Source organism: Ranitomeya imitator, chromosome 3 (genome assembly GCF_032444005.1).
Source record: "Ranitomeya imitator isolate aRanImi1 chromosome 3, aRanImi1.pri, whole genome shotgun sequence".
NCBI lineage: Eukaryota > Metazoa > Chordata > Amphibia > Anura > Dendrobatidae > Ranitomeya > Ranitomeya imitator.
The window spans coordinates 731681693-731705270 of NC_091284.1; the positions used below are offsets into that span (position 1 = coordinate 731681693).

Below are 23578 nucleotides of genomic sequence, written 5' to 3' on the forward strand. Positions count from 1 at the left end.
AGGATGAACTCTCTTCGCCACACAATAAAAGAAAAAAGAATAGATCTACCTGTAGCAAAACATTTTTGTCTCCCAGATCACACACACCATGGACATGAGATTACTTGTATTAAAGGGTAATTTCAAATCTCAGAGAGACAGAAGGGTCTGGGAGTATTAGCTGATGATGACATTTGACACTCTCAGTGCAGGAATGAATGTGTCACATGTATTTGTCTTTCTAAATCAATTAAGGAACTTTCTCTTCAGACCTTGTGGGGGCATCGCAACACAGAACTAGACCCCAATCGAGGACAATAAACACACTCCTTATCTATGAACTGTTCCAATATTTATGGACACAAATGTTTATCCCCCTCTCCCATGATAGCTCTGCTTCACCTCACTTGTGTTATCCATTGCATTGTCTTTCTGCTGTGTTGTGTATAAATATGTGATTCTTCAGAATTTGTATTAGTCTACGCCTGACAAAGAGGCCTGAGTAATCTCGAAAGCTTGCAATGTGTTACCATCTTTTAGGTTAGCCATTAAAAGGCATCAACCACTGAGGACTCTCAATTCTAAATATTTTTCTATGTTCACCATTGTGAGTCTGGTTTGTGATTTCCAGATTTTTTCAGCTGATTCATTAACTTCAATCTTTTAAAAAGTCACAAAACTTTACACAAATGTACTCCCCCGGGATCAACTTTATTCATATGCTAGCTATTTTAGCACATTTTTTGCACCATTTAGCAAAACATGTAAACCTTTTGTGCTTAAAATTTGATAACAAAAGGTAAAGGGCAAAAACTAAGAGCATTTTTTATTGTGCGAGAAATTAATGAACTGCGTTGTCCATTTTGGCCAAATTTGTCGGTAAAAAACCAAAGTAAATTCCACAAGAAAAAAAACAAAAAGGCGTTTAAAAAATAAAGCAAATAGTGAACCAGTACCATAGACTTAGCCTGCAAAATATGGGGATTGTTTAGGCATGGGGCTACACTGCAACATTTGGTGCGACACAGGCTACACAGTCACAGATCGCTACCTGACACAGTAACATTGCAGCTTAAGGCAGGTCAATGGGGACGCAAAGAAAAAAATTCAGCTCACCCTTGATGGAAACCAGGTAAGTTTCTGGATTGGGATGCCTGCAGTCTTGTCATGGGAAACGTGTTGGTGCTTTCATTAATGGACTAAGCTTTGGATGTAACACTGTTTTTATCACCTCACAAATAAAGATGAAGTTTTTTATTTCCATGGAGCTGGATCTTCTCTTACAATACAATGTCTTTGCGTATCATTATCCAACACAATGCTCTTGAATGAGAGGTGGAAATGTGGTGGTAATAATAGTCACTGTGCCTAGGAGAATCTGACCCATATTTGGGCCAATATTTGGCTAGTACAGTGGCTTGTAGAGGCACGACTGCAAGAATGCCAATGTTGTGCTGCCGGTCACAGCGTGAATGTGGTCCATCAGAAATCCACCAGGCTTGGTTTGCTGCCTACTCTCTGGTCGCCTTCATGCAAACTTATTAGTTGCAGTGAGACTACGTTAATTATCATTAGTTGTGATCTAGTGGTGTGACATTAGGACCACAAGTCGTCATGTTGGCCCTACCTGATGTTGACTATTACAGAATGTCAGAAGATACAATACAACCACAGAAGAATATAAGACTTTATTGTATCAATCTGCATGTCCGCTGGTAATTCACTGTAACTACAGCTCAGATGGGATACAAAAATAGACATCATGCACATGTTATCGTGCTGCTGTGAAAGTCAATGACCATGACAAGAAATACGAGACTAAGTAAATATCCACCAAGAAAGCAACATTAGATAGCAATTAAAAAGGGGTGTACCAGATGAACAGATTTCTACAGGAAATTGCACCATTCTTGTCCATGGGCTGTGTTAGGTATATTCACATAAAGGGAACCTGTCATGTTGAATATGGTCTCTGATCTGCAGGCAGGATGTTATACAGCAGGAGGAGCTGATCAGACAATTACTGGCAATTCCCAGTATTTGTATGCATAAGAATCCAGTGGGTGGTGCTATTTAGTGATTGACAGTCTTCCCTGTATGGCTGTGCATGCAGAGATAGCTGGTGGTGACAAGCGAACGTGCTCGGATAAGTAAGGTGTTATCCGATCATGCTCGTGTGCTAACCGAGTGTCTTCGGCGTGCTCAAAAAATATGTTTGAATCCCTGACAAACAGGCAACCCCTGTATATGTTGCGGCTGTCGAAAAGACGCGAGACATTCAGCTGCGGGGAGTTGAACATATTTTTTGAGCACGCCGAAGACACTCGGTTAGCACACGAGCATGATCGGATAACACCTTACTTATCCGAGCACATTCGCCTATCACTAATAGGTGTCAGTCTCTAGTAGGATCGCCCACTGGACTCATATACTTACAAACACCAAGGATTTCAATGAATAACACTCAAGTTATTCTAAATTTCTACCCACAAACCTATATATAATTTTTCTCAGCTTCTCCCTCTCTCTACCCGGCCGTCCACAGATCGGACTGTATGTACAATGTGACAGGATTCTTTTAAAAGATACAGAGTTTCATTTCTACACACAACCAATGGATAAGGCTAGGTTCACATTGCGTTAGGGCAATCCGTTAAGCGCATAGTGCTAGCGGATTGCGCTAACGCAATGTTTATTTTGGGTCCGCGTTCGCCGTCCCCGCTAGCGCAGATCCCCGATCTGCGGTAACAAGGGTCGGACCTCGAACGCACCTCGGACGCTGCAAGCAGCGTCCGTGGTCCGTCACAAAAGAACGGCACATCGCTAGCGTGTGCCAAAAATGGCATGCGCTAGCGATGCGCTACAGGCACAAATCACATTGCTGTCAATGGGTGCGCTAACGGACCCGTTGCACGGCGTTAATTGCGACATTTTCGCCATGCAACGCAGTCCGTTAGCGTTAACCCATTAACGCAATGTGAACCTAGCCTAACAGTGACGCTATGTCTGGATAACAGTAGCCACATTTCTAATCTTTTACAGCCCTAATAACAATGAAGCCACGACTGCTAGAAGACGTAATGCTATTCAGTTTTATCGCTCTTGGTAACTTCCATTTCCAGTCTTCTAACTGATTTATTAATAAGCCATATGTGTGAATTGCGCCTCTCCGATGAATAAGTCATTCACGTGTTACCGAGTCTCCTGGTCACATTGAATATTTATGGTGGTAGTCGAGGCTTATTTATTCACTGCAAGTCTTCAATCTTGGGTTGTGCCAAACAATTGGAGGAGGAATGAAAAGATGTAGATGATGTCCAGGTAGATGTTCAGTGCTCCAAAAATATATTCTTCAGGACTGAGGGTATATCGTCGATTTCCCATTAACATCTGCGTGTCAAAAGCCAGAAACTGTGAACAAGAAGAAATGTAAAAATGAACACTCTTTTGATAAACAATTGGGCAGTCCCTAAGAAAACTGGAGTAAAAGCTTTGGAAAGTCGCAAATTCTTGCGCAATTCTTTGTTGCCCAAAAATGTTGTGACTTTTGGTGTTTTCACACCAGTTTGAATCAGCTTCGCCTAAATGGGAAAAAGCTGGGGAAGAACATGTGCAAGACGTGGTGTGTCCCGCCTGTCATATTCACCAAGAGTGCTAGCGTTTTGTACTCCATAAATGCTAACCCAATATTGCACTGGTGTAACATTCATTCATGGCGCAGAGGAGCATGCCTCTCAGAAGAAGTGCCGAATTCATAAGTGGTGTGTGCCTCAAAATAAATTTGCTGCCTTATACTCCAGCAAGACTGCTGAATCGCGAAACTGTGGTGCGCCGGTCTTAATTAATGAGTCAAATGACTATCCATATCGTAACAGTTGATTATGTAAGGTTAAAGATCCCATGCACATTAGACTAAAAAAAGGACAATATCGTCAGGACCGGCCACCAGCCTGATGTGCACGGAGGCCTCACGACTATTCCCTGACAGACGGGCAGTTTGAATTTTAAAGCCAGGTATATACTGGAGGAAATAATCCGCTGTCAGAGCTGTAAGACAATCTCCACTATGTTCATGTGTATGGGGAAGCCAAAACACAGAGCTGACTGCTGAATAAGCACCTGGCCAGCAGATATCACATGTGTATAGCCATCTTTACTGAAGCTGGATCAATGGTACTCAACTGATTGCCAGGCCTACTTCTATGTTTAATGAGCTGTATTTGTGAGACATCAACTTTAACAATATGAAGAAAATAGAATACATTGAAGGATAGCTCAGTAATAGCCTGGAGGGCCAGCACAAAATTGAAGTCCACACCATTGTCCAGCAGGCAGTTCAAGGAAAACCATAAATTCTGTTGTGAATGGACTTTATATTGCACTATTGCTTCTATGACAGCTCCAGTCACAAAATCAAGTTCCTCTATGCTGTTGGTGCCTACAGGGAAGTCAACATCAGAGTGCTAGGGGTGATGGGGAGTAGTTTTTCTTGAAATCCAGCAGGAAGCCAATATTTTGCCCCATTAGCAATTAGCAGTAGGGCCTCAGGAATTAGTCTACTTCTACACTCAGATTATTTTGCTTCGTCTGTTCTGAGAATTTTCATTAAAAAAATCATTTGTAAATGATAAATGAGAAAAATGGATGCTACTTGAACTCACTAATCATAATAGTGCTCCACATTGAGATGGCCTATATTGGCAATTTTTTCTAACAAGATCTATGGTGGGATGAACACGAGATATGAAAAAAAAGAAGTGGACAGGTCATGAGCTCAATATTTTTATCAATCGGACAACAGACCACTAAAATATTGGATACCTTCCTCAGATTTTGACCTTTGCTTTTTGTATTTCATTTCTAGGCTTAGAAACACTTAATGAATTAAATAAACCCCAACATAACGCTAACCCCAACCACAACCCTAACCCCAGACCGAACCCTAACCCCAACATCACCCTAACCCCAACACCACAACCATAACCCCAACAGAACCCTAACCCCAACCATAACCCCATCACAACCCTAACCCCAACACAACCCTAACCCTAGCTCTACCCATAACCCTAACCCCAACACCACAACTGTAACCCCAACACAACCATAACCCCAACACAACCCTAACTCTAGCTCTAACTACAACCCTAACCCCAACCTGAACCCTACATGTATGTCAAGGTGCGCAAAGGAGTTACAACAAGTAAATGGAGATTATCCAATTAGTCAAAACATCATATTAAGACCGTACCTATTAGATAACTATTTAATTCTTATACTTACCATAGTAAACACTATGGCTCCAAGAACAGCATAGAGCACATGAAGCCACGGCACCTGGAAACACATTTAGTTATTATGTAAAACAAATACAGTAATATTTTGTAGACTATGAACTATGGAGGAATCACTATAAGTTAGTAAGTGAATGATTCACGATGCATAGGAGTTTAATATTTGTCTATAAAAATTGTAAAGTGCAGATTACTTACATATTGGAATGGAATTAAGATCACTAGGAAAAGTCCACTGAATAGAAGCACCATGACCAGCGTGAAGAGGACACCGTGACAAGAAGTGAAGTCAAACTGTGGTATGAAAGGAGTACAGTCATTTTTCGGACTGACAGTTTATCTATCCACAAATTGATGGCTAAGTTTTTCATAGGAAATATCATTTGTGAGCTCCTCCAAAAAGCAAAAAAAAAATGTGGTTATAAAAATTATTATAACTTTCATTACAGATGAGAAAATCAAACTCATCTCGCTTTTTACAAAATAATGTGGATTTTTTTATGATTCACTTCAAGCAAATCTAGCAAAATAGCAGTCGTCTGGTTGACATTTTACTGGATTACAGAGGGCCGAGAATGGGTTAAAAAAACAATGTTATATTCATCTCTCCTTGATTTTTATATCACCTTTCTTCCGTCGTGTTTTTTCTTCCTTTCATTAGACCCCACATGACCATATTCAGCAAGTAAATGATGTAAACGTGATGATGTGGGGCCTAGTGAATGGAAGACCTGGTCAGAAGAAAGATAAAAAAAGGAGGTCGAAGATAGAAATGCTGATCAAAGGACTGCTGGTGACAGGAGAGGTATGGAGGGACAAGGAGATGTGAGTGTAACATTTGTTTAACCTGTTCCTGGGTGATTCAGTATGTATCAAATCTATTTCATACAAATTGAATTTCCCTCAATAAATGAGTGAATTGTCCAGAACCAAATTTTGGGAGATTCACTCAAGTCTATACAAAATCTTATGGAAGTCACCAAATAACTATGAAATAGAAGCCAAAATTATATAAATACACGCACATGCTTCATAGTCATTTCCACCCTGTAGATTTAGTGGCTTTCTCAACCCTATCCTCCCTGATTGGGCAGATTCTTCAAATCCAGAATGTAATAGTTACGTCCCTGATAATCAATGCTAGTTCTAGTTATACCCATGGCGGTTGTTCTAAAATCCTATCCAGCTGAGAAGAGGTGTGAAAAAATTTGTCTGGCTATCTCTTTTGAAGTCTATAGGGTCACTGGCTTGCCGGTCAAGAAATCATTGGAAAGCACAGATAACATTGCTATGACAAAGAGTCAGATTTGGCCCTGGTTCAACCTAGTACAAAATTTGAAGTACCGTATATACTTGAGTATAAGCCGATATTTTCAGCCTATTTTTTTAGGCTGAAAGCGCCCCTCCCGGCTTATACTCGAGTCATTGTCCCAGGGGATCGGCAAGGGAGGGGGAGCGGAGGCTGTCACATACTCACCTGATCCTGTCGTGGTCCCTGAATCTATGATGGTCTCCGGACACCGGCAGCTCTTCCTGTGTTCAGCCGGTCACATGGTACCGCTCATTAAAGTAATGAATATGGACTAGACTCCAGTCCCATAGGGGTGGAGCCGCATATTCATTACTTTAATGAGCGGTACCAATGACCGCTGAACACGGGAACAAGCTGCCGGCGCTGAGACCATCTGTCAGTGAGAAACAGGGACCGCACCGAGGATCGGGGGGCCTGAGCGATGAGAGGTGAGTATGCCATTTCTTTTTTTTAATCACAGCAACAGCATATGGGGCATATTACTGTATGGAGCATCTTATGGGGCCATAATCAACCTTTATGCAGCATTGTATGGGGCAAATGTTTATATGGAGCATCTTATGGGGCCATTATTAACCTTTATGTAGCATTATATGGGGCATATTTTAATATGGAGCATCTTATGGGGCCCATCATAAACTTTATGGAGCATTATATGGGGCTCCTGATTCAATATGGATATTCAAAAACACTTGACCTACTGATTTGTCAATTAATTTTACTTTTATTGGTATCTATTTTTATTTTTGAAATTTACCAGTAGCTGCTGCATTTCCCACCCTAGGCTTATACTCAAGTCATTAAGTTTTCCCAGTTTTTTGTGGCAAAATAAGGGGTCTCGGCTTATACTCGGGTCGGCTTATACTCGAGTATATACGGTAATCTATAGCATGTGCACACTATAATGATTGCATTGTATTCCTGATGTGGGTGGGAAATCTCATAACTACACGTACACGATTTTTCTACTTGCAGTCACGGGCTGACTATTCGTAATAGAAAAGAACTGAGAGAAGTGCAAAAGTCTAGTCTGCACATGACCACAAGTATGCAAATGTAACATAATAATCTCTCACCTTAGTCTGGAAGCTGAATAGGGTTACGGCAAGGCAGACAAGAGCGGTGATTCCGAGACACAAGATCACAGACGTGGTGTTATAGTAGCTGAGAAGAAAGAATATTTTAAAATCATAAGTCTGTTTCTTACAGGTACAACTATTTCTTATTATGAAATAGTAATTACAACATAGAAGTGAACCTTACCTAGATAACATCCCAGTAGTGTACGCCATGGAAAGAGTCTGCAAACAGAAATGCATCATTATAAACAATGAAATCTAAAGTTAGCTTTGTGCTAATATCTGTCAATGAACATCAGAACATAAATGCTTTTACAAGGACCATAGACGAACTACAAGTATTAATACTGACCCTATAACATCACAGAGCGGAAATGTTATTTGTAACTAACAGACGATCAGGGATGCTTTCTACTATCTCTGGTGGTAGGCAGATATATACTGTACATATATACTTTGACCAGCATAAGTATAAATGAGTACACCCTAACAGATTTGTCAGAAAACCTTTAGTTTCCTTTCATAATCAACATTTTCTATAGGATGCCATACTACAAAATACTCATACAAATGTGACCATTGATAGCAAACAAGATTTGTTTGTTTTTTCACACGTAAAAAAGGAATTTTACTAACAAAGTCATTCAGACCATGTTTCAAAAGTGAGTAAACCCCAATGAAAGTCTAAGGAGCAAAGATAAAGTTTAGACTACAAGATTCTAATTAACAAGATTTCAAACAAACAAAATCCCTTCCTATTTCATGCTGTCAGCAATGGTACCATGAGGAAGAGAAATGTCACAAGACCTTAAAAATACAATAATTTCTTTACACAAAAAAATGTGAAGGCTTTAAGAAGATCGGAAAATTTTCACTTATCAGTCAGAATGTTGTAGCAAAAAAGATACAAAAATGAACGAAAGATGGAACTCCAACCATCTCCCAGAGACCTTCAGGCCAACCACAGGCATTAACACTTAAATAGGAGTGTCTTCTGATGAGAAGTGGTGAAAAGAATCACCTTGCAAGTTCACTGCAGTTAGATAAAAACGTTGAGAGCTAAACCAGGGAGAGTGTTTCCAGTGACACAATATGGTGCACATTGCAGAGGAATGGCATCCAGGGGTGTTGTCCATGAAGGAAGCCTCCGCTAAAGCTCAAGCACAAAAAATTCCATCTACAATTTGCCAGGGACCACACTGAAAAATAAGAAAACTACTGGGACTCTACAATCTGGAGTGATGAGACCAAGATAAATGTTTTCGAAACTGATGGCTTCAAAACTATATGGCGTTGCAAAGGTGAGGAGTAGTAATGAGCGAATGCGCTCGGATAACATGTTATCTGAGCTTGCTCAGGTGATATCCGAGTATCTTGCCTGTGCTCAAATAATATGTTGTAATATGTAATAATAATATGTAAGTTTAAATTATTTATAATAATGAGAAAACACAGGAAAAAAGTATTGAACATGCTTACTGAAATTTAATTAACACTACGTACAAAAATCTTTATTGGTGATGACAGTTTCAAGACACCTCCTGTGTGGAAAAACTAGTCGCATGCATTGCTCAGGTGTGATTTTGGCCCATTCTTCATCACAAACACTCTTCACATCCTGAAGGTCCCGTGGGCTCCTTCTATGAACTCTGAGCTTTATTTCCTTCCGTACATTTCCTAACGAATTCAGGTCCGGTGATTGGCTGAGCAATTCGAGCAGCTTTATTCTCTTTCTCTGAAACCAACTGAGAGTTTCCTTGGCTGTGTGTTTGGGATCATTGTCTTGCTGAAATGTCCACCCTCATTTCACTTCATCATCTTGGTAGATGGCAGCAGATTTTTTTCAGGAATATCTCGGTACATTTGTCCACTCATCCTTTTTTCAATCATATGAAGTTTGCTAGTGTCGTATGCTGAAAAACAGCCCCACAGCATGATGTTCCCACCTCCAAACTTCACTGTTGGTATGGTTTTTGGGGGGTGATATGCAGTGCTTTTTGGCCTCCAGACATGGTGTGTATCACTGCATCCAAAGAGTTCAATTTTGATCTCATCTGACCAGACTTATTTCCTCCCAGTATCTCACAAGGATTATCTAAATGTTGTTGAGCAAACTCTAAACTCCCTTGAACGTGCTTTTTGATCAGCAATGAAGATTTGTGTGGTGAGCTTGCATACAGGCCATGGAGGTTGAGTGCAGTGTACATTGAGTACTTATTGTTTTCTTTGAAAAAATTGTACCTGCTGATTCCAGGTCTTTCTGAAGTTCTCCAAAGGTCATCCTTGGCTTTTGGACAACTCTTCTGATAATTCTTTTCACTCCTCTGTCTGAAATCTTGTGGGGAAAATGTGTTTGTGGCCAGTTTATGGTGAAAAGATGTTCTTTTCACTTACGGATTATGGCCCAAACAGTGCTCACTGGAACCTTCAGTAGTTTAAAATTTTTTCTGTAACCAATGCCATCAGTATGTTTTGCAACAATAAAGTTGTGAAGGTCTTGAGACAGGTCACTGGTTTTACCCAGAATGAGATGTTTTTGTGTGGCACAATGGTAATGAAGATGAATCCAAGTATAATAAAAAATTAAAAAAAAAAAAACAAAGGAACAAAGAAACAAAAAGAGTCCTTATTGCATAATCCATTATTAGATGGAAGCAGCTAGAGTAATCAATATGCTTCACAGAGCATATTGATTACTCGAGCTGCTTCCATCTAATAATGGATTATGCAATAAGGACTTTTTGTTTCTTTGGTCCATTATTTTTTTTTTCCGCATACAGTATAAGAGGGTCTCTCTCAGTATATTGAACTCATACATTGTATTGACAATTTTTTTCCCTTTTTTTGTTGTTTATCATTTGTAGTTCTGATGAAGGCCTAGTGCGGGCCGAAACATCAACATTTATACACAGTGGATGTACCTATGTTAATAAATTACTTTTTAAGTTTTTCTGCATTTAACCTTGTAGTGCCAAATTTATCTTGGGACTATTTGGAGTGGCATTCTATTCATGCACCCTTTTCAGTGGAGTGCCATGCAGCCTTATTCAATACCATATTATGTACATCGGAAATGTATATATTATTATCATAAATATTACATATACCATATTTTTCGGACTATAATACGCACTTCATTCCCCCTAAATTTGGAAAGAATATGTAGTGCGTATTATAGGGTGGGAAGCAGCGGCGGTGGACTGGGATCACAGAAGCCAGGGTTGTTGCTGCAGTAAGCCGTCAGCAGCAGGAGTGGGGCTGTGTTGCGAGCCCTGGCTTGGGAGGATGGGGAGTACTGGAAGTCCGAGGTATTGATCTCCCGGCAATGGGGATCAGGAAAATGTTAGTGGTGCGAGACAGGAGCCGAGTCCCCACTGTGCACATTGATCTTTCGGCGGTGAACTTCAAGAAAATGGTGCCAGTTTTGGCGCACGTGCAAATTTAGATCTTGGCACAATGACGACCCGAGATCTCAATTTGTGCATGTGCCATCTCCGGGGCCATTTTACTGAATCCCACCACCGGGAGATCAATGGCTCCTGCCTCGCATCACCTGACACCCCTCCTTCCATCGCCCCACTCCTACCACAGCTGGCTTCCTGCAGCAGTGACCCTGCTTCTGTGTCCTGTGACCCCGCTCCGCTGCCGCCCTATCCCTCTGATAATATAAATTTGGACTATAAGATGGACCCCCATTTTCACATTACAAATTATTTTTTCTATTTTCCTCCTCTAAAGTTGGGGTGCGTCTTATAGTCTGAAAAATATGGAATACTTTTGTGCATGTGTGTACTATGTACAACAATGTGTAAATCGGTATGTGAAATGTTATTATATTGTGCTTAATGTGAATATACTTGTTAATGTGCGTGTTTTCATGTGGGTGTGCCTTGGGGGGCCCTTCATTTTCAGTGTCAGCCCGATATATCTATGTGAGTATAATTACTACACAAATGGACCACGAGGATTGGTCACACCGACAGATGGTTAAAACAAGCATTAAATCTCAAGGGAATGTTGTAAGACCAATAGCAGAAGTGTAGGATTGGGAAAGTATTGATGGGTTAAAATGCGGTTAATTATATGTTATTGCCCTTTTCAATATTTGTGAACATAATCAGTTCATTTAGCCATTCAAGAAAGTTCTGATTGGTTATACTTACAAAGACACTGAGGAGGATCAGGTTCCATGGAAAACGCCTCCTGTAAGAGATGATGTATGCGGACAATTAGATTTTACTAGGCACTGGACAGAACTGAATTTGTCACTAAAAAAAGGGCTATTCTCAAGTTGTCTCTTCGAGAAATAGAGTCTGCTTACAGTTTCCTTAAGGTACCGTCACACTAAGCGACGCTGCAGCGATACCGACAACGATGTCGATCGCTGCAGCGTCACTGTTTGGTTGCTGGAGAGCTGTCACACAGACAGCTCTCCAGCGACCAACGATGCCGGTCCCCTGGTAACCAGGGTTAACATCGGGTTACTAAGCGCAGGGCCGCGCTTAGTAACCCGATGTTTACCCTGGTTACCAGCGTAAAAGTAAAAAAAAAAAAACACTACATACTTACATTCCGCTGTCTGTCCTCCGGCGCTCTGCTTCTCTGCACTGTGTAGGCACAGCGGCCGGAAAGCACAGCGGTGACGTCACCGCTGTGCTCTGCTTTCCGGCTGGCCGGCGCTGACAGTGCTGAGAAGCACAGCGCCGGGGACAGACAGCGGAATGTAAGTATGTAGTGTTTGTTTTTTTTTACTTTTACGCTGGTAACCAGGGTAAACATTGGGTTACTAAGCGCGGCCCTGCGCTTAGTAACCCGATGTTTACCCTGGTTACCAGTGAAGACATCGCTGAATCGGCGTCACACACGCCGATTCAGCGATGTCTGCAGGGAGTCCAGCGACGAAATAAAGTTCTGGTCTTTCTGCAACGACCAACGATGTCACAGCAGGATCCTGATCGCTGCTGCGTGTCAAACTGAACGATATCGCTATCCAGGACGCTGCAACGTCACGGATCGCTAGCGATATCGTTCAGTGTGACGGTACCTTTACTGCATGGTTTCTGGCAGGGCGGGCTCTCCTCCTTGAGCGACAGCTTTGCTGAATAATAGAACTGTAGCATTAGTAGACCAGCAGTTCTGATATTCAGTCATCCCTGGTTTGTTCTAAAGTGTACACTGTTATCACTGAATTTACACAGAGATAACAAGAAACTGACAATATACCAGAATCTACAGAGGGAGTACAAACTGGCCCCATATCTAGAGAAACTAGAAAACCCCAAAGATCGACAGATCCTGAGCCGGTAGAGACTGAGCTCCCACAGCCTACTCATCGAATCCGGGCGGAACCGACAGAACCACAAGCCAAGAGAGAGCAGACTCTGCCAGCAATGCCCCCAGGAGGCCATGGAGGATGAGGCCCACTTCCTGCTGAGGTGCTCCAAATACTCCGCAGTGAGGGACACTCACTTCAAGAGACTGTCTGATCTCCTCCCAGACTTCAGCTCCATGGAGGAGGAAGAGAAACTGCCGATAATACTGGGGGAAGAGGAAAGTGCAGTGGCCGTAGCAGCGGAATATGTCAGTGCCTGCCACAGACTAAGAGGAGCCTGATATGTCATGGACTCCTGTACCCCAACACTGGACATATCCCTATCCCCCGACTAAAGAGCCTGATGGACTCCTATACCCCACCCTGGAAACATCCCCTATCCTCTAAAAGGAGTCTGATATATCCTGGACCTCTGTATGCCTCTCTCCCCCACCCCCATATTTTTACCATATGCTTTGGCAATGCTAACGTGTACTTAGTCCTGCCAATAAAGCTCATTTGAATTTGATAACAAGGCATTTAAACAACCACACAGCTGAGGAGAGCCAGAGGAGAAAGCCAACATTAGGAGACCTGCTGTGAAAGCTGAGGCTGGCGATTTATAACAGTATGTCTTCAGAGGATAAGAGTAAAGGTACCTTCACACTCAGCGACGCTGCAGCGATACCGACAACGATGTCGATCGCTGCAGCGTCGCTGTTTGGTCGCTGGAGAGCTGTCACACAGACAGCACTCCAGCGACCAACGATGCCGGTAACCAGGGTAAACATCGGGTAACTAAGCGCATGGCCGCTGGTTACCAGCGTAAAAGTAAAAAAAACAAACACTACATACTTACCTTCCGCTGTCTGTCCCCGGCGCTGTGCTTTCCTGCACTGACTGTGAGCACAGCGGCCGAAAAGCAGAGCGGTGGCGTCAGTGCAGAGAAGCACAGCGCCGGGGACAGACAGCGGAAGGTAAGTATGTAGTGTTTGTTTTTTTTAACTTTTACGCTGGTAACCATGGTAAACATCGGGTTACTAAGCACGGCCCTGCGCTTAGTAACCCGATGTTTACCCTGGTTACCAGTGAAGACATCGCTGAATCGGCGTCACACACGCCGATTCAGCGATGTCTGCAGGGAGTCCAGCGACGAAATAAAGTGCTGAACTTTCTGCAGCGACCAACGACATCACAGCAGGATCCTGATCGCTGCTGTGTGTCAAACTGAACGATATCGCTAGCCAGGACGCTGCAACGTCACAGATCGCTAGCGATATCGTTCAGTGTGACGGTACCTTAACTGATGTATAGAGATCAATGGACTGTAGAGAGTTGATCTTAGGAGTTAACCACTCTCCCAGAATGTAACCACTGCCCAATTTTCCCCAGGGTTGGGAGGCCAAGCTCGATGGAAACTGTTGTGAATTCAGCTTTAGGGCTCGCTCCGGTGGTTGTAGAGGGTAATGCAGTTGTGCCTGGACTGCAGGAGTGGACAGGTGTATCTACTAATTGCAAAACTGACTGGGGTATATAGCTTTGCAGCATCCTTTAGTCAGTGCCAGTTGTCCATTGTTTTTGAAGGATTCACTTCCCTGCTAGTCTCTCCAGTTTGCTGTGCTTTTCTACAAAGATAAGTCCTGGCTTTGTTTTTGCTGTCCACCTGCTGTGGACCTTATAGTTCTGTGCATTTTCATGTTTTTGTCTTGTCCAGCTTAGTCTGTGGAGGATTTTTTGCAGCCTAGCTATTTCTCTGCAGATGCAGATATACCCCCCATGTCTTTAGTCAGATGTGGTGATTCGTATTTTCTGTGGTGGATATTTTCTAGTGCTTTTATACTGACCGCATAGTACTCTGTTCTATTCTTTCTTTTTAGCTAGTATGGCCTTCTATGCTAAAATCTGATTTCATTTCTGCGTATGTTATTTCCCTCTCCTCTCACAGTCAATATTTGTGGGGGGCTATCTATCCTTTGGGGATTTTCTCTGAGGCAAGATAGGTTTCCTGTTTCTGTCTTTAGGGGTAATTAGATCTTAGGCTGTGCCGAGGGGTCTAGGGAGTGTTAAGTACCCCCCACGGCTACTTCTAGTTGCGCTGCTAGGTTCAGGGTTTGCGGTCAGTACAGGGACCACCTTCTCCAGAGTCCGTCTCATGCTGCTCCTAGGCCACCAGATTATAACAGTACAACTGGCCAACAATGAGTTAATTGCATCTCAGAAGAAGGGAGGGAAGCTTTTGAGCCATTTTTTTCCTTAGCCTGTTTGGTATTTTCCTCCCTCTTTATATCTGGGTGGCTACGGAATCTAGTATTAACATGAATGTTCAGGAGTTAGTTTCTCGGGTGGATCAGCTTGCTGCTAGGGTACAGGGTATTTCAGATTTTATTGTTCAGACTCCTGCCTTAGAACCTAAGATTCCCACTCCTGATTTATTCTTTGGTGACAGATCCAAATTTTTGAGTTTCAAAAATAACTGTAAACTGTTTTTTGCATTAAGACCCCGGACTTCTGGTGATCCTATTCAGCAGGTTAAAATCATCATATCCCTGCTGCGTGGTGACCCACAGGATTGGGCATTTTCCCTGGAAACTGGCAATCCTGCTTTGCTTAATGTTGATTCGTTCTTTCAGGCATTGGGGTTGTTGTATGATGAGGCTAATTCTGTGGATCAGGCTGAGAAAATTTTGTTAGCCCTGTGTCAAGGTCAAGAAGCGGCAGAATCGTATTGCCAGAAATTTAGAAAATGGTCTGTACTGACTAAATGAAATGAGGATGCCTTGGCGGCAATTTTCAGAAAGGGTCTTTCTGAATCCGTTAAAGATGTTATGGTGGGGTTCCCCACGCCTGCTGGTCTGAGTGATTCTATGTCTCTGGCCATTCAGATTGATCGGCGCTTGCGCGAGCGCAGAGTTGTGCACACTGTGGCGTTGTCCTCTGAGCGGAGCCCTGAGCCTATGTAGTGTGATAGAATTTTGTCTAGAGCTGAACTTCAAACATTCAGGCGTCAGAATAGGTTGTGTTTTTACTGCGGCGATTCTGCTCATGTTATTTCTGATTGCCCTAAGCGTACTAAGAGAATCGCTAGTTCTGTTGCCATCAGTACTATACAACCTAAATTTCTGTTATCTGTGACCTTGATCTGCTCATTATCATCATTTTCTGTCATGGCATTTGTGGATTCAGGCGCCGCTCTGAACTTAATGGACTTAGAATTTGCCAGACGTTGTGGTTTTCCCTTGCAGCCTTTGCAGAACCCTATTCCTTTGAGGGGCATTGATGCTACACCGTTGGCTAAAAATAAACCTCAGTTTTGGACACAGCTGACCATGCGCATGGCGCCAGCCCATCAGGAAGATTGTCGTTTTCTGGTGTTGCATAATTTGCATGATGATATTGTGCTGGGTTTTCCATGGTTGCAGCTACATAATCCGGTGTTAGATTGGAAATCCATGTCTGTGACTAGTTGGGGTTGTCAGGGGGTTCATAATGATGTTCCTTTGATGTCAATTTCCTCTTCCCCCTCTTCTGAAGTTCCTGAGATTTTGCCTGACTTCCAGGATGTATTCGATGAGCCCAAATCCAGTTCCCTTCCACCGCATAGGGACTGTGATTGTGCTATTGACTTGATTCCAGGTTGTAAGTTCCCTAAGGGCCGACTTTTCAACCTGTCTGTGCCTGAACATACCGCCATGCGGAGCTATATTAAGGGGTCTTTGGAGAAAGGGCATATTCGGCCATCTTCTTCACCGTTGGGAGCGGGGTTCTTTTTTGTTGCCAAGAAGGATGGCTCCTTGAGACCCTGTATTGATTATCGCCTCTTGAATAAGATCACGGTCAAATTTCAATACCCCTTGCCTTTGCTTACTGATTTGTTTGCTAGGATTAAGGGAGCTAGCTGGTTTACTAAGATTGAACTTCGAGGGACATATAATCTTATTCGTATCAAGCAGGGTGACGAATGGAAAACTGCATTTAATACGCCCGAAGACCATTTTGAATATCTTGTGATGCCATTCGGACTCTCTAATGCCCCATCTGTGTTCCAATCCTTCATGCATGATATCTTTCGGAGTTATCTTGATAAATTCATGGTTGTATATTTGGATGATATTTTGATTTTTTCCAATGATTGGGAGTCTCATGTGAAACAGGTCAGGATGGTATTTCAGATCCTCCGAAATAATGCTTTATTTGTGAAGGGGTCAAAGTGCCTCTTTGGAGTGCAGAAGGTTTCTTTTTTGGGTTTCATTTTTTTTCCCTCATCTATAGAAATGGATCCGGTTAAGGTTCAGGCCATTCATGATTGGATTCAGCCCACATCTGTGAAGAGCCTTCAGAAATTCTTGGGCTTTGCTAATTTTTATCGTCGTTTCATTGCCAACTTCTCCAGTGTGGTTAAACCTCTAACCGATTTGACCAAGAAAGGCGCTGATGTGACAAATTGGTCCTCCGCGGCTGTTTCTGCCTTTCAGGAGCTTAAACGCCGATTTACTTCTGCCCCTGTGTTGCGTCAGCCAGATGTTTCTCTTCCATTTCAGATTGAGGTTGACGCGTCTGAGATTGGGGCAGGGGCCGTTTTGTCTCAGAGGAATTCTGATGGTTCCTTGATGAAACCGTGTGCCTTCTTTTCTCTGAAGTTTTCGCCTGCGGAACGCAATTATGATGTCGGCAATCGGGAGTTGTTGGCTATGAAGTGGGCATTTGAGGAGTGGCGACATTTGCTTGAGGGGGCCAAGCACCGTATTGTGGTCCTGACCGATCATAAGAATCTGATTTACCTCGAGTCTGCCAAACGGCTGAATCCTAGACAGGCTCGATGGTCCCTGTTTTTCTCCCGTTTTGATTTTGTGATCTCGTACATTCCTGGTACTAAGAATGTTAAGGCGGATGCCCTCTCTAGGAGTTTTTTTCCTGATTCCCCTGGGGTTCTTAAGCCGGTCGGCATTTTGAAGGAAGGGGTGATTCTTTCTGCCATCTCCCCTGATTTGCGACGGGTTCTTCAGGAATTTCAGGCTGATAAGCCTGACCGCTGTCCTGTGGGGAAACTGTTTGTTCCTGATAGATGGACTAGTAAAGTGATTTCTGAGGTTCATTGTTCTGTGTTGGCTGGCCATCCTGGGATTTTTGGTACCAGAGATTTGGTTAGGAGGTCCTTTTGGTGGCCTTCTTTGTCGCGGGATGTGCGTTCTTTTGTGCAGTCCTGTGGGATTTGTGCGCGGGCTAAGCCTTGATGTTCCCGCACTAGTGGGTTGCTTCGGCCTTTGCCGGTCCCTGAGAGACCTTGGACGCATATTTCTATGGATTTTATTTCCGATCTTCCTGTTTCCCAAAGAATGTCGGTTATCTGGGTTGTCTGTGACCGATTTTCTAAGATGGTTCATTTGGTGCCTTTGCCTAAATTGCATTCTTCTTCTGATTTGGTTCCGTTGTTTTTTCAGCATGTGGTATGTTTGCATGGTATTCCGGAGAATATTGTGTCCGACAGAGGTTCCCAGTTTGTTTCTAGGTTTTGGCGGGCCTTTTGTGCCAAGCTGGGCATTGATTTGTCTTTTTCTTCTGCATTTCATCCTCAGACAAATGGCCAGACGGAGCGAACTAATCAGACCTTGGAGACCTATTTGAGATGCTTTGTGTCTGCTGATCAGGATGATTGGGTGGCTTTTTTGCCATTGGCTGAGTTTGCCCTTAATAATCGGGCTAGTTCGGCTACTTTGGTTTCGCCTTTTTTTTGTAATTTTGGTTTTCATCCTCGTTTTCCTTCTGGGCAGGTTGAGCCTTCTGACCTTCCTGGTGTGGATTCTGTGGTCGACAGGTTGCAGCAGATTTGGGCTTATGTGGTGGACAATTTGGTGCTGTCTCAGGAGGAGGCTCAGCGTTTTGCTAATCGTCGTTGGTGTGGTGGTTCCCGGCTTCGGGTTGGTGATCTGGTTTGGTTATCTTCCCGTCATGTTCCTATGAAGGTTTCTTCCCCTAAGTTTAAGCCTCGATTTATTGGTCCTTATAGGATTTCTGAGATTATTAATCCGGTGTCCTTTCGCCTGGCGCTTCCGGCCTCTTTTGCTATTCATAATGTCTTCCATAGATCTTTGTTGCGGAAATATGTGGAGCCCGTTGTTCCCTCTGTTGATCCTCCGGCCCCTGTATTGGTCGATGGGGAGTTGGAATATGTTGTTGAGAAGATTTTGGATTTTGGATTCTCGTTTTTCGAGGCGGAAGCTTCAGTACCTTGTCAAGTGGAAGGGTTATGGCCAGGAGGATAATTCTTGGGTCTCTGCCTCTGATGTCCATGCCGTTGATTTGGTTCGTGCCTTTCATCGGGCTCCTCCTGATCGGCCTGGGGGCTCTGGTGAGGGTTCGGTGACCCCTCCTCAAGGGGGAGGTACTGTTGTGAATTCAGCTTTTGGGCTCCCTCCGGTGGTTGTAGAGGGTAATGCAGTTGTGCCTGGACTGCAGGAGTGGACAGGTGTATCTACTAATTGCAAAACTGACTGGGGTATATAGCTTTGCAGGATCCTTTAGTCAGAGCCAGTTGTCCATTGTTTTTGAAGGATTCACTTCCCTGCTGGTCTCTCCAGTTTGCTGTGCTTTTCTACAAAGATAAGTCCTGGCTTTGTTTTTGCTGTCCACCTGCTGTGGACCTTATAGTTCTGTGCATTTTCATGTTTTTGTCTTGTCCAGCTTAGTCTGTGAAGGATTTTTTGCAGCCTAGCTATTTCTCTGGAGATGCAGATATACCCCCCGTGTCTTTAGTCAGATGTGGTGATTCGTATTTTCTGCGGTGGATATTTTCTAGTGTGTTTTATGACCGCATAGTACTCTGTTCTATTCTTTCTTTTTAGCTAGTATGGCCTCCTATGCTAAAATCTGATTTCATTTCTGCGTATGTTATTTCCCTCTCCTCTCACAGTCAATATTTGTGGGGGGCTATCTATCCTTTGGGGATTTTCTCTGAGGCAAGATAGGTTTCCTGTTTCTGTCTTTAGGGGTAGTTAGATCTTAGGCTGTGCCGAGGGGTCTAGGGAGTGTTAGGTACCCCCGACGGCTACTTCTAGTTGCGCTGCTGGGTTCAGGGTTTGCGGTCAGTACAGGGACCACCTTCTCCAGAGTCCGTCTCATGCTGCTCCTAGGCCACCAGATCATAACAGGAAACAAGCTGTATACTATAAAACCTCTCATTGTAGGAGAATGAAAGAAGCCAAAAAAAGCAAGTCAATTGCAAACTTGCTTATTTTCATGCTGTCTAACTAAATTTTAGAACTTGAGAATACCCCATTAATGAAGACCTGCAAGTTCTACAGACTTGCCAGCTTTTAGTAAATACTTGCATTCTTCATGGAATAACAATTCTGAAGTTTCTTTTCTTAGAATTCTGCGTTGTGCCATTACTCCATTCTTCCTCTTAGGCCACATTCACACTATCAGTATTTGGTCAGTATTTTTACCTCAGGATTGGTAAGCCAAAACCAGGAGTGGAACAATCAGAGGAAAGTATAATAGAAACATGTCACCACTTCTGTATTTTTCACCTGAGGTGAAATAAAGACCAAATACTGAATGTTTGAACATGGCCTTATGCTATGTTCACAAGACGATTATTTGGTCAGTTTTGATGTTGCAAGTTTTCTGCAGCATTTCTGCACTTATTAGATAAATTAGGTTGCTTGCGCTTTTTCACTGTGTTTTTGAGTGCGTTTTTTTCCATTGAAGATGTTATCTCCTTTTGATATGTCATGTTTTAACAAATATGCAGTGTCAAAAACTCATCATAAGAACGTCGCCTTATAACCTCATGAATAAATTGACAACTTGTTGCGACTTGGGGTCCCTGCATATTCTGGCAGTGTTCAATCAGTGCTGACAGTATCACATTGGTTAGGGACACACCCCCTTGGACAAAGGGAACCAACCAGTTGTTTATCTAATGATAAATTTGATGGCGGAATAACACAATCAGCACAACACAGAGTCCTAAGAAAGGACTGATCCCATATACTCATATCATGGGGATTACAAATATTTACTAAAGCAGACATGTCAGGAGAGCAAACAGGTGATCTTATTGTTTACTTTGCACCAAAATTAATCACATTATTATTTAAAGGGGCTTAACACTTTTAGAAAAGTAGTTCCTATACAAAGGTCATAAAGAAAAATAATAAAATCAGATAGTACTCACCGTGTCGTGGTCTAGCACCGACACATCACTGTTGCTCTTGTCTCTGTGTTTTGGCTATAGTGGTAATGTCATGTGAATGGCGCACATCACCTCTGCAGTCAATCACGGAGCTCAGCGGCTCTTCTGATAGACAGCGTTTCGCGTTCCGCTTCCTCTAAGACCCCCTTAGAAGAAGCGGAACGCGAAACGTGTGTCGGGGAAGGTGCAGCATATACAGGTTATGTATTAACCCTTATTTACTTTTTTTGGGCTGGCATTGAGGGTTATGTGAGGCAAATATATATATAGATGTTCGCTTGAGATAGCTGTGTATATTGGCCCTACTACTGGCGTTATCCATCTAACGTTGTAAACTTTAAGGGGATTGAGATTAGGCATGTAGCCATGAATATGGTACTAAATATTTTCTATACCCCCTCTATATTATAACATATCTCGCCTGAACTGTGACACTTTTTTGATTGTAAGGATTCTTTATATATGGCTCTGTGTCAGCTTGAACTAGCAACCATATGTATTTGGAAAGTGTCTATACACTCCTGCTACTGGTCACCTCTATATGGCGGTACTATTTTGTATGCGTATGTATCTCCAGTGTGATATGCTTTTATTTAACCTAATTTAAAGTTCTCTGATGCCAGAAAATGAATCCTACCTTGGTGCAGTGCAGCAGGCAAGAACCAGATATGTTGTGAAGAACACAGCACTGCAGATAAAAAAACAAGAGTTTCTCAATATTTAGAATACGTTTATGGACAGACATCCATTTTTTAATTATTGATTGACAATAATCCTTTACAGCTTGCCACCATATTTGGCACCATTTTGGCCAAATCACGTAACTTAAAAAGTGGGCAGCATCATTTTAGGCCTCCATAGTACAAGAGGATCCTTACAAATATGGGACCCAAAAAGGCAAATGAAAACAGTCCAGCTGCCAATAACCAAAAGGGCGTATTTCCTACATGGTTATTTCCTACAAAATATCCAGTTCGAAAAAGTTTATTGTAGAACGTGGCGTTAAAGATCTTTATCAAACACCAGTACATTATTTCCAGTCACTTATATTTTATGTGACCGTAAAATGCATTTGGGAGAGATATTCAGTCTTCAGGGCAGAAGAGCAAAACTCAATTCACGACAATCTGTGGCATTAAAACTGAGGTCTTCTACTCACTAGGAAGCCCAGTACCAGCCAGGGTTTTCTTGAACATATTCCTTCACCGGGTCACTAAAAGACAAGCGGATACAATTATATATTACAATACATATTGATGTGTACTTGATACCTTGGATTGTCTATGTTATATGTCATAGTCCTCAATAAAGCTAGAAAATGAGAAACCAAGACACAGAAACATTGTGTCTCACCAATTACAGTGCTTCCTCTCTTCCCTTCTTGTGATTTCTCACGTTTCTATGTGCATTAGTTTCAGAGCTCATGCACACTGCAATATTGTGGCTCTGTACAATCTTAAACTTGTACTGAATTTTAGGCCTTATTCACACGGCTGATTTTTTATACAAAAAATTAATGTGTTTGGACAATTGTACGAAAAGCGTTTTTCACCCATATCACATGTTTATTTTAGCTCAGTTTGTCTTTATTAGGCCACGGTCACACCTTCAGTATTTGGTCGGTATTTTACCTCAGTATTTGTAAGCCAAAACCAGGAGTGGAACAATTAGAGGAAAAGTATAAGGGTATGTTCACACGTTCCTGATTTCCATCCTTTTTTTTTCAGGACTGTTTTTTAAAAAACTGCAGCTCTTGGCAGAAAACGCAGGTCCTTTTTTTGGTCCTTTTTTGATGCGTTTTTTGATCCTTTTTTTGATCCTTTTTTTGATCCTTTTTTTTATGCAGTTTTCTATGCAGAGTCTGTGTGTTTTCTAGGAAGTTTTTTAGGGTTAAAATGGCTGAAAATACCCTAACCCTACCACTAACCCTACCCCTAACCCTACCCCTAACACTACCCCTAACCCTAACCCTATTCTAACCTTAGTGGAAAAAAAAAAAAAAATTCTTAATTTTTTTATTGTCCCTACCTATGGGGGTGACAAAGGGGGGGGTGTCATTTACTATTTTTTTATTTTGAACACTGAGATAGGTTATATCTCAGTGATCAAAATGCACTTTGGAACGAATCTGCCTGCCGGCAGATTCGGCGGGCGCACTGCGCATGCGCCCGCCATTTTGCAAGATGGCGGCGCCCAGGGAGAAGAAGGCCGGACGGACACCGGGACGCCGGGTAAGTATAAGGGGGGGGAGATTAGGGCACGGGGGGGGCATCGGAGCACTGGGGGGGGGGCATCGGAGCACGGGGCAGTGGGATTGGAGCACGGGGGGGGGGGGGCGGGATCGGAGCACGGGGGGGCAGCCACACTCCACCCACGCACTTCCGCCCGCTTCCCCGCACTTCCTGCTGCAGC

At 42.8% G+C, this 23578-nt stretch overlaps 1 protein-coding gene across 2 annotated transcripts in view; it reads right to left on the reverse strand.

Moving 5' to 3' along the window:
- Positions 1–1652: 1652 nt before the first annotated feature.
- FAIM2 (Fas apoptotic inhibitory molecule 2) overlaps positions 1653–23578 on the reverse strand; it is a 64243-nt gene continuing 42317 nt past the window's right edge. Inside the window, exons 5-13 of one of the 2 annotated variants that reach the window (XR_011319406.1) lie at positions 22326–22379; positions 21804–21854; positions 11825–11864; positions 7846–7883; positions 7659–7746; positions 5469–5564; positions 5260–5313; positions 2302–3390; positions 1653–2170 (exon numbers count right to left, since the gene is read on the reverse strand). Coding sequence is in view for 1 of the 2 variants with exons in the window: in XM_069758812.1 (XP_069614913.1) it covers positions 3241–3390; positions 5260–5313; positions 5469–5564; positions 7659–7746; positions 7846–7883; positions 11825–11864; positions 21804–21854; positions 22326–22379 (571 nt within the window). In the remaining variant the exon portion in view is untranslated. Of the gene's footprint in view, positions 3391–5259; positions 5314–5468; positions 5565–7658; positions 7747–7845; positions 7884–11824; positions 11865–21803; positions 21855–22325; positions 22380–23578 lie in introns of both variants that reach the window. The other variant, XM_069758812.1, reaches the window with a different exon arrangement.